The following is a 12,504-nucleotide window of genomic DNA, read 5'->3' on the forward strand; positions in this document are numbered from 1 at the left end:
GTGTGTGCCTGTGTCTGTGTCATGGGGGTCAGAATTTGTATTTTCCCACCACCCTTTGTGCTTTTCAATAACTCTCTACCCACGTGCAGACATAGTAGTAAACATTGTGATGCTCATAACTATTGGTGGTGCTATTTAGAGCTAATGTTAGAGCATCCGACAAATAGTGGGAATCCAGATATTTCAGGTAGTGCACCAACAAATAGATGTTGGTCTGACAATAATCAACACCTTTAAATATATGATATGTTGGATTCAGCCTAATGTTATGGCTCTGTCAAAACTGCAAAGTTGATGGATGGTTCTTTATCACTACACACTAGCAATTTATTCTTCTTGATCAGACTGGTCACCAGAAATATTAAATATCATATTATTTTAGCAAGTAATTAAAAACATTTCATCAAACAGAATCAAAATAATATCATTTTTTATTTCCCATGTGTCGTTAACAGGTTTCACAAAGACAGACTTTCACTAAGGCTTTTATCAAACTAATAGTAGGACATCAGACATGTCTGTATTCATCTGTTGCACACAATTTAAGCAAAACATAACTGACCAAGAAACCACATGAGCCCACTCAGTCCAGCTGTAGTGGGGCTGAGCTGCTTGTGAGTCAGTGGACTGATAATGTCATCACTGCTGTACATGTCAGCTTACTGCACCCAAACTCTATCTTCTATCATTAGTCATGACATAATGTAGCCATGTTGGTATTGTTATTTGGGGCCACTGGTCAGAAGGTGTCACTATGATCGTTACCATGGAAACAAGGGGCTCATTTTAGAATTGACCTTGAACTACCATGACGAACATATTAGACTTAAAATAAGTCTGTTTTTATTTGTGTGAATCTGATGTGCACTGGTTTAATCTGAGAGGAGAATTCAAAGGTCAGGGTATGTAATTAAGAGATCCCCGACTTAAATAGGCTGTCTCTAATGTAAATTAAATGATTATTAAAATTATGTTTTAACTGGGCCTGTGCCTGTCTACTGCTGCCTTGACTCTAGCAGCCTAAACAAATCTTTTTTACTATAAGATTTAATTCCTCATCGTTTTATTTAATCGGATCCTTATCATATCATTCACATATTTCTCTAGAAAATTGCACATACAGTACGCCTGGTCTGCACCCTGTGTGAGGTGCACATTCTCACTGCACAATCTTTGTCCTAAAATACCAGTTTATATGTATGTGCATGTTTTTGTGTGTATGTATCATTTATAAACCTGGCTCTTAGGATGGCTGTTTGGACCTGCCAGTCTTGGCTGCACATCTACTCCTTTGTCAGTGTCATAGACCCTGTTCAGAATTGGTATTAACATCCATCCTGAGTGATTGGAGCCCAACTGGCCAGCACTAAGTTCATCTTAAACCACCAAAGTGCGTCCTCAGTTCTTGCTGTGATCCTAGCACTCAAACAATGTTCAAGGTGGTTTTAGACTTTTGCAGTTAGTCCTGGGCCACATATGATGGACTTCTCTGACCTGCTACAGTTTCACAATGAATTGTCAGTATTTTCATGCTTCTCTGTGTTCATATGTGTGTAACTCACAGTGCATAGTCAGGGAGGATTTTCTTTGTGAAGAACTCCTCTACTCCTTCATCCACTCGGCCCATCCCCTCACTGGCCTCATTCTCTACTTTTGACACTGGCTCCTGTAACAAATAAAAAACACAACAGTATTTACACCTTAGCGTAGGAGTGTGTGGCTTGTCAGGGAGAAAAAATACAGACAAAAATCCAATTTGTCGGTTTGAACTAAATTATGAACCAAAACATCCTCACACAGTTTATTCACTATTATATTATAATCAGCCCAACAATTGGGATGGTAGTTGCCATTTTTTGCCTAAAAGTGGGTCAACCAGGCCACAGGTTTTATCAATCAATCAATGAATCAATCAAATTTTATTTGTATAGCCCATATTCACAAATCATAATTTGTCTCATAGGGCTTTAACAAGGTGTGACATCCTCTGCTCTTAACCCTCAACAAGAGTAAGGAAAAACGACCCAAAAAAATCTTTTAACAAGGTAAAAAGAAGGTAGAAACCTCAGAGAGCCACATGTGAGGGATCCCTCTCCCAGGACGGACAGAAGTGCAATAGATGTCAAGTGTAATGGAGAACATCAGAGAGATAAGGGTTTTAGCAGCATTGATTAGAATAAACACTTTGTAGCATAATTGAAGGTCAATGAATTGATGGATTATTGTCAGTAATGGTCGAGTATCTGAGGAGAAATATTGTATATCAAGCAGTCCTGTTGTAATCATAGTCTATGGTCAGCAGCCACCAAGATCATGATCCACCATCAAGATCGGATGCCACTATAGTCCACAGTCATTGTCCACTGCCACCATCAGGATCCACCATCAGCTGCCACCTCAATCGTGGTCCACCACCATTATCAGATGCCAACACGATACAGGATCCACCATTATTATCACGATCAGCCAGCTAGATACATACATCAAATCAGCACCGGCGTCGGGGTTTATCACCAAAAGCTCTCTTGACATCTTCATCTGTGTCTTCTACGTGTATAGCACAGCTTTTCATCTGGAGATGTTTCTATTCCTTTTGATTTTTTTCACGTCTGTCACGTGTTAGAAACGTCATTAACCCCCACTCACTTGCCGTGAATCCTGCAGAGGATCTCCTATGGAGTTCTCTCATCCACTCCTCCGGACATTCTGCAGACCTCAAACTAGGGGAACAGACAGAGAAGTTCGCAAAAAACCCAGAGGCTCTCACTCATTTGCATTCACACATACACCTTCTGGAGAGAAACTCCAGAGCTCAGTGCATGTCTGAAAGTAGCTATAGAGGCATGACTGTGTGTGTGTGTGTGTGTGTGTGTGTGTGTGTGTGTGTGTGTGTGTGTGTGTGTGTGTGTGTGTGTGTGTGTGTGTGTGTGTGTGTGTGTGTGCGCGCACATCTATTTAATGACACAGGAGTTATGTATTTCAATGCGTTGCAGTTAATAATAACAGAACTGATACATTTCAGTTGGTTTGTATTTGTTGTCAGGTGTGGATTAACAGCCTTCTGGACCTGCTGAAGCTGCTGCGGACTAAAACAATAAGCAGCTCCAGTTCAGCACAGTAGTCATGTGTAAGCATTATTCTAACTGGGTCAAACTCACTGTGCAGAAGCACAACTTTATCAGCTCTGCTAACCCTTCACATGTACTAAACATCTTGTAGCAGCACAGTGCAAAGAGTTGCTTCATTCTTCCACTTCACACCACTGAGAAACAATTATTAGATTTTAAAATCTAATAAAAGCCAAAATGTATTATTATTATTTCAATGTAGATTGAATGTTAAGAAAAAAAGAACAAAACAACTGAAACAGTTGTTAACATTAGTTTACTGTTTTTAGGCTCTTGGCAGAAATTAGTCGATTGATACTTTACTGATTCTGATGGAAATTTTGAAAAAATGTATTATTCTGACCGTGAATGTCGGTTCTTTGACAAGGAGGGTGAGGCAAGGGGTATTCAGTTGGTTATAATATGCAACTTCATTGCGAGATGTCAACATGTCAAGCAGTCAACGACCTAAAGCCTTTTCTGAATGTTCATAAAGAATGCATTAGTGTTCGCTGTTGATTGTTTTAACTGCTCATCTCACGTTAAGCATCAACTTAGTCAACAGGTCGTAGGTGAACAAGATTTCCGAGAGAGTCATGAGGTCTATTCGAGATTGACTTGATATACATTGCAGAAAACGCATCTGAATTCCTAGAATAAAAACATAGAAGTGTCAGTTATTTGAAATTTCACAGATAGAAAATCGGCTGATATGTTAAGTTTTAACAATAATAAACATATGTAAAATGTCCTAACAATAGATAATATAATATTAAAATCAGAGGCCAAAATAAAAGCTCCAAAGTCATTAGAGATTTGTCTCCTCCATCTCTTTCTAACATCCAATGAAAAAAATTGTCCCTATCTTTCAATCTCTGCCACCTCCTTTACAGCCACCTGTCTCTATGTGCTACATGCCAACATGGCACTTTGTCACATAGTGGTTGGCATAGAGACTCTTCACCCCCCTCTCTCTCTCTAACACACACACATAGGCAGCAAAATGTTTACAGACCCGCAACAAACTAGTGAATCATCACAACAAAATCAGTGTCTGACAAACTTGACAAATGTTTAGACAGTTTATCACTGCACTTGGATGCTCTGTCTTTCCAGCAGACATGTTGAATGAGCAAACACTAACTCTTCCAATCGCTGTGCAGAGCGACAAGCAGGAGCAGCACACTGTGCAAACAGGAGCAGGTGGAAGTAAAGCTTTGACAGGGAGCATGTGGCCTGGAGGAGCTGAATGAGGTCATTACAACAGACTTTTTGTTGTGAATATAAGTGCAACCTATTAACAACCACATTTACTTTTCATGATCACTGGTGAAATGCAGATTGACTTCCTGCTGCCCCCTCCTCTTTTGAGTTGTTTATTAGTAGCGAGGAATCCCTTCCTTTTCATCGCTGAGACCACTAGAAGACAAACAGTGGGGTTGGAAGACTCTTTGGACCCTTTTACTGACCTCATGGCCTTTTCATAATGAACTCTTCAGACATGCTCAGGACTCTCCTGCTAAACTTCTCATCCTGTAACAGAAGTGTCCACAGTAACAAAAACCAGACCCAGCACTACCATCTTCCACCTGGACAGGCCGATGCAATTATACAATTAACCTCAACTCATTGAGCTAAACTGGGTACAACACATGGCTGAAAGAATCATGTCAAATCAAAGAAAAACATTTTAGTCACTAAGGCTTGGCTATAGACACATTTGGGTCTGTAACCATCTACCTGAACTCAGCAGCTCCTTGTTCCTTGAAGGATTCTCACCTGACACCGGGTGAGAATCACTGCACACAAGGCGGTCACAGTCTCATCTGAAGGGTAAAGAACCTTCTGAAAACACATCTCTTCTGAGTGCACCTCCACTCTTAACAAAATTCTACCGTGTCTGACTCGTAGTAACAGTTCACTACTTGAGTGATTTTCCTCACTTTTTCTTATTGAACATATTTAGCACTTAGTTAGGATGAGGCACCATTACACATATGCAAATATCACTGGTCAAAGTTAACCAAAGTTGAACTCCATGCTAAGCCAGTGAAGTGAATGTTCATTCACCTCCTCGCTCCCACAGATTGGAAGTGAAAGGGAGGTGAGTTTCTTTCCACTGACACACACAGAAATTGGGAAAAGGGCTTTTGCTTATTCTGCACCTGCAACATCATTGCAGAAGGACCTAAAGCTCAGCGAATTAATCTCACTCTACGCCTTTAAAACCAGAATAAAAGAACTGGAGGCATATTCTATAAGATGTTGCTTTTTAACTTACCTGGTTGTGTGTTATACATGTTTTTACCTGTGCTTTATTTATTTTGTATCTGTGCTGCTGCCTATCTTGGCCAGGTCTCCCTTGAAAAAAGAGATTCTTATTCTCAAAGGGACTTTCCTGGTTAAATAAAGGTTAAATTAAATAAATTAAATACACTCACGTGTGTGTGTGACTGGGCCCTAAAAGCATCTGACAAATGATGAACTGCAAATGCAACTGTAAACGTTTAATTTAATTAATGTCCTTGAGAAAATCCCTTAGGCTATTTTCAGACATGGAGGATGTCAGCAGAATTGGATCTGGAGTTTGCCTTTCACACATGAACATGATAATTATTTATTTCTATTTTTATTTAATCTATTATGAATTATACATTTTTATGTCCTAGAGAAGTTTTTCATTTATGTGCTCTTATGTGCTCTGTTCTGTTATTCTCCTTTCCTAACTCCTTACAGCTTCTCCTTCACATCTTTCCTAGACCTTGTGATGTTTTACATCAGGTTAAAGGAATAGTGGTTAGGAAAAGACATTACTTGGACTTTCCGACTGCAGCCCTGGCCTCATAGATGCCCTATCTGAGTTTTTTCCGCCTCTGTGAATCACCTGACTGTCCCTGTGATCAGGTGACTGCTGATCATGTGACTGTGCAGTGGGAAGGTTTCCTCATATAATTGCCAGATCATACAGCGCTGCCTTGTGGTCTAGCCATCTGTTACCATGCATGCCTGCCTTTTCCATTTAGACATCATGGATTTTGTTAAGTATAATGGTAACCAAATAAATTCCAATAAGTGGTTTGGTGATATCATTTTAAATGTCATAAAATAAGATCCAGTGGATCTTACTTCAAATAGTATCCCTTAAATAGACATTTAACTTACCTACAATAGTCCCAATCCAACTAAATAACAGGATTATGGAAAAGGGACATAGAATTCCGATACAGTCAGTGAGGCTTCATGTTATCTGTAGATGCACAGTTGTATTTCAGCAGAATTTAATCTGCACAAACATTGTGTGACAAGAAAGTAGCTGCTGATTCTGAAGACACACAGAATGAACATCTAGATGTTTGAAACACCAAGTAATCACAACTTAAGCCTCTTTATCAAAGATTTTCTTTCTTTTTCAGTTTATTACATTTTAAAATATCTTGTATCATATATCCTGATGTTTCTAATTAAACATATAAAATGTGATCAACTATAGCCATTTTTTTATCATACAATATTATACATGTTACATCAATTTATCACTGGAGTGGTAGACGCCCTTTACAGAAAATACATCCCACTCTGAATGTTTCCAACAAGTGTTTTAGAAGATTCGTTGACAATTGAGTATTTAGAAACAAACGGTAAAGTGTGCATCTATAAACTGTATTATTAGCATATTTATTTGATATGAACTTTTTAACTTACAAAAAGAAAATCATTTAACCCAAATGGATTTTGTAATGAAAAATGTTGCTGTCACATATGAAGATAATTGATGTTAGGGGTAACATGTGTTATTCATAGCTGACTAAAGAACTAATGCCACATTCATGACTTTAAGTTAGCATTGGAAAATCTTCCCATGCTTACGAGTTGTGAATATTTTAATCATTTATGTCCCATTCAGATTTTTTAGCACCAAGAATTTCAAAGCAAATTGTTTTCCACATATAATTAGGATGTGGAATGGCGACAGCAAGGGTCACTCACATTTACTGTTAATACGCTATAATACACGGCTCTTCCTCCTATTAAATTAAATCATTTAAAAACTCAAACTTGCATGCTATCATTCGAATGAGATCCTCTCCTAACTAAGGCTAGCATGCTAGCCTGAAAATGTCCGACCCTCTTAAATCCATCTAGCATACTAACAAGCTAATGGTAGCTTCTCCTTTACTTACTTTACTTTACATTAAGACCAATGACCGAAAAGAATGTAGAATGTCATGAGATTACATGAATCAAATCTTACCACTAAGAACCCATACACTGTGATTGTGATCATGTGTGACAGTAGCAACAGAACAGCAAATGTACATCTTTCAAAAAGACATCCCAGATGAGACACAGTTTAAACACGCAAGGTCACCATAGATGAAGAGAAATCCTCGTGTTCCATTTACACAGTGACAGAACCGTGGAAGGAAGAGACCCCCATTAATGTGAGAACATGAATAATTGAGTTAGTGAAACCATTCCCAGGAGGACCAGAGAGAGAGAGGGGGGAGGAGAGAGAGAGAGAGAGAGAGAGAGAGAGAGAGAGAGAGAGAGAGAGAGAGAGAGAGAGAGAGAAATCAGCACTGGGAACAACCCAGGGAACACCACTCCCAAAACACACCAAAACACACACACACACACACACACACACACACACACACACACACACACACACACACACACACACACACACACACACACACACACACACACACACACACACACACACACACACACACACATACACACACACACAGAGCACGACTACATGGAGCAAGATAATGCAAAGAGAAAAATGGCTACCATTATTACTACAGCATCACAGAAATTATAATAGATAGATAGATAGATAGATAGATAGATAGATAGATAGATAGATAGATAGATAGATAGATACATTTTTATCATGTTAATTCTCTCAATTTATATAATTTTCTCCTTGGAGATCCCTCTGTAGTCATGCAATTAGCTTCCACTTCATCTACCCTTCCCTCCATCTCTCCTCTCCTCCTCTCCATCCCTGCATCCTGCTGCCCACCTTTCACCATGGATACATTTTATGTCCATATATAAATGCAAATGCTGTGTAATGTCTGCATGATTGCATATGCGTGTGGATGCAGATGCACGTTGGCTCAAGCTGTGTATGCGTGTTTGTATATGTGTGATCACTGTGTTCCTACCTGAGGCCTGGAGGAGGGGGGTTGTGTATGTGTGCGTCGTGGCCGTGGTCGGGAGGCGGTGTAGTGCCTTAGAGTCTGTCCCTGGGTGGGTAGAGGCTCCATGGGAGAAGCGGGGGATCCAGAGCTGGGGCCGCAGCGGGAGAAGGGAGCTTCTCGTCTGGATGAGCCTCCACGGCCGGCAGCCTCCTCCTCTGGCGCTGGAGTGGAGATGGAGTACAGGAGGGGGAGACTGGGAGGAGGAATGAGCGATGCTCCTCTCGCTCCTGATATTGCTGCTGCAGCATCCACCACCTCCCCCTCCCTCCGCCTCCTCCATCCCGGGGGGGAGGGGGTCGGGGAAGGGGAGGGCGAAGGGGAGGGGCTTGTGTCTGTGACTGACAGGGAGGGGAGGTCATATCTTTCTTCTCCTCCTCTTTCCTCTCCAGCATCTCCTCCCCTCTCTCCCTTTGCTACTCTGTTCCTGGTCTTCTGCTCCCAGTCTGCATCGAGGAGACCTGACAGAGAGGTAGCATGAATAATGAGAGAGGAGAGAGAGAGAGAGAGAGAGAGAGAGAGAGAGAGAGAGAGAGAGAGAGAGAGAGAGAGAGAGAGAGAGAGCCTGTAAGAGAGGAGAGAAGGATGGATGGATGCTTTACTGCATTTTTTGGGTGGAATGTGACATGCGGAGCTGCAAAGGGAAGACTTCGAGAGAATGGATGGTGGATAGAGACAAGAAAGTGTTAAAAATGATAGGAGGGACCATCATGATTAAAAGAGGAGGACAGACTAAGCAAAAAAAGAGGGGGGAGAATACAAGTGAGAAATAATCATTTAAGGATATAGACAGAGGAAGGGAGCAGAGGAAGGAGAGCAGCAGATGGATGCTGCAGGAACACGGACATACAAGACAACATTTATGGTCGAATTAATTCGGGTTCAGTGTCTCCACCTTGTCTTGCCATGTCAGAGGCCTTTGAAAAGCAAATTGACGGATATATATATATTTATTTATTTATTTTTTGTAACAAAAAATGATGATGAGTAACTTATTATTTTCATGCATTATTTTGTAAGGAGCTTATGACTTTTAATGTTATTCTCCTGTAGAACAATATAGGAGCGAGGGTAGAGCAGAGCACTCCCCTCATGTTTCCTCCTTTTCTCTCCCTCCTCCATCTTCTCCCCATCTCATCTCTCCCATAGTGGAAGTCGCTGGTGTGAAAGTAAACAGGCCATGCTCCAATTAGCCAAACAGTGTGTGCCACAGAATGGTTCAGCATGGCACACACAAAGACCACAATGACACAAGATTAAGTAGTATGATATAGTGGTTAAACTGTATAGCTGGCCTGGATTCCTGCAGCAGCAGAACAGAATTAAAGAGGTTGTTCACAATGTAATCCTGATTACTATTCCAAAAGTAATGGTTTCTCTCTAAATAATGCCATGACTTAGATAATCTTTCATAGCTACATAGCAATTTCTGCTGACTATCTCCACCTGGCCCCCTAGTATAATGTAATGTTCTAATGCACAACAGATGCAAAAATGAAAAAAACAATAAAAGAAACTCTTTTTTTTTTATCCGCAAAGGGGCTAAAATATTTGGGATGTCCACAGATCGTGGCTGTAAAAATTGTGTCACAATTAAAGGAGGTGGAGAAGTGAAAACATGTGAAGGACTAGTCAGATTTAAAAGACTTTATAAATAACATGTTGAATGGACATGTGATGGACTCACAATGTCTATAACTGACTGATTTCTTCTTGGATTGCATGAATGGAAGTTTGAATTTATTTTCAGCATCTAATCTTTGCTTTCTAGTTTGACATGTGTCTTTGATCGTGGTGGCAGATAGCTGACTTCTTATATTTATCACAAAGCTTTGTGCTTTATTTTTCTACTCCTTTTTTACCATTGATTTAATTAACTTTTTAAAAGTGTTCTCAATAAATAATGACTTTTCTTTTACAGCCACAATCTGTGGACATAAAACAAAATGAGTAGCAGAATATCAACACAACATCCAACACTTTGGAGTGGCGGTGTGGTGGAGGAAATAATACAGAAAGAGACAATAGTCAGCAGCTAGCGAGCTGTCAGGCACTGCATGTTCATGTGTTTTGGGGGCGTAGCTTTCACGAGAGTGCTGATGGGAGGGGGAGGGATGTATCTGTTGCAGATTTGAAGTGTAGCCTATGTAGCCTGCTCTCTCTAGCTTTCCAGCATTACCAATGCTCTCGCTTTAACCAATTATTAATCGTATATATGGTATAAATGACGACATGATGAAATGCCATTATATAAAAAATAGAAATATCATATTCCGACCAAAATACAAATATAAATATCATGCACACAAAAATATTTTCTCCACTTATTGTTTTTTCTCCATGTATCTTCCTCATGTTATTATATTTCAACATTTCAGTCCTGTTTTATTTAGATTTTCAATAATATCTATTTATTGTCTCTTTCTATGTCCTGAAAAACATCTTTTCGTACGAATTCCGTACATAGTGGTTTTTTACTTATTACAATTATCGCTTATCAAAAATTTAAATCATCTAATTGAGTTATATATGGCACATGCACAGGGTATGCATCACCCTTTTAAGGCTTTTTATTATACAGATATGATGCCGCATTGGAAGTAGTTTTAGCAACCCCAACTAGCTTTGGCTGCACACATCCAACTGTATAGCCTAATGTAGTGCAACATACAGAGTCCATTGTCAATTTAATCAAAGTGAGCTAATATACTTAAAGCTGCACCAATTCATATGTTTGTATTAAAACTGGATCACATGGCTATGTGTAATGTGAATGGTCGAGATAAACCCACAGATATTGTCAGCAGTTCTGTAGTTCCCCTCAGATCTATAGCCTTTTACAGTGTCTTCAGGGAAAAGCTATGACAAACCTGCTGTCCACTACGTGCTCAGCACCACTCAGCTGTCAGACCATGTTAGAGAGCAGCTGGTTAACATAATGGTGAGTTTAGCCGCTGGAGAGCCTGATCTTTTGTTCTTAGGAGCTGGTGAGGTTCAACCAGAGGGGAGAGGAGAGGGGACACAAACATGACAACAAATTGATGAATGTATTTTGCAAGTAGAGCAATCGTCCACATATGCAGAGGAATCGACTTGAACCAAACTGAGAGTCAGATAGTGGGAGAGGCAGATAGAAATATTTCAGGATCCCTGCGTAACAGTGACTGGATCTTACTCTTTATTGAAGAAGCAGGCCTCAGGCTCTTGGAGTTGAAGCTATTTCTCCAAAACGCTGGACTGTACTGTTGATGGACAGTGTAAGAGTAAGAACAAAAATGGAAAGTCTAACACATAAATGAATGTGTGAACAGAATGAATCAGGGGGGAAAGGTGTGGTGTTCCCTTACATCATCAGTTGGTAAGTCACTGTCTCCCAGAAGGAGCTCTGGGATGTTGAATCGAAGAGCACTGCATGAATGTTCTTTTATTAGACAATCCTAAATAAAGAAACATGGCCAATATTCAGTGCGACATATTGATTTACACACAATGTATGAATAACACTGATATCTGATAATGTTATCTAACTGTTAGGATTATGGAATTTTGGCATTGTTTGGTTCACTTCCTGGAGGTAAGTTGGATTGTGTATGTGTATCTTCCCTTTCCTCGCTCTGCTCCACCCCCTGACAGTAGCTGTGTCTCATCTTAGGGGTGGCTTCTTTCAGAGGCTGCATTTGAAGACCAATATGCTTCACAGTGGCGCGACTAGGATGTCCCTTTTCAAATGTGGCCCTTTTATGCATTCTTCCAACCCAGAGAAACGAAAGCTCCAACGTGTGGATCGTTCCCAGCACAACCTATCTAAGGATTTGTTGTGCTTCAGTGACAAACCATTTTCTTAAAAGGGGAACGGCTTCATCTCAACTGAACAGCTTACAGTACTAATGTTAACAACCCAAGGGGCATTACAACTTTCTCGTTATGTCCAAGTCAAGCTCTGTTGCTAGGCAACAGCCATAAGGCCAGACAAGCTGGTAACGCCGATCACGGAAAGCCTTTGTAGACCAGACCATCTCTGTGGATCCTGACATAATAATAATAATAATGATGTGTAGTTATAGTAATAATTATATGTTGTGTTTTATTGGCACATTGGTACAATGCAGTATTTAAGATTGCTGGATTTCTTGGGAGGGTTTTGATGCAGCTTCCCTCCTGTATCTTTGTGCCAAGTTAAGATA

General features: G+C 40.1%; 1 protein-coding gene across 2 annotated transcripts in view; it reads right to left on the reverse strand.

Annotated features, from left to right (window-relative positions):
• The window catches only part of carmil2 (capping protein regulator and myosin 1 linker 2), a 53,484-nt gene that overhangs the window by 14,603 nt on the left and 26,377 nt on the right, over positions 1–12,504 (reverse strand). For both annotated transcript variants that reach the window (XM_035157216.2, XM_035157214.2), the window contains exons 29-32: positions 11,668–11,757; positions 11,496–11,562; positions 8,288–8,781; positions 1,563–1,666 (exon numbers count right to left, since the gene is read on the reverse strand). In XM_035157216.2, coding sequence (XP_035013107.2) covers positions 1,563–1,666; positions 8,288–8,781; positions 11,496–11,562; positions 11,668–11,757 — 755 coding nt within the window. The remainder of the gene's footprint in view (positions 1–1,562; positions 1,667–8,287; positions 8,782–11,495; positions 11,563–11,667; positions 11,758–12,504) is intronic.

This window comes from Hippoglossus stenolepis, chromosome 5, assembly GCF_022539355.2.
Source record: "Hippoglossus stenolepis isolate QCI-W04-F060 chromosome 5, HSTE1.2, whole genome shotgun sequence".
NCBI classification, from domain to species: Eukaryota; Metazoa; Chordata; class Actinopteri; order Pleuronectiformes; family Pleuronectidae; genus Hippoglossus; species Hippoglossus stenolepis.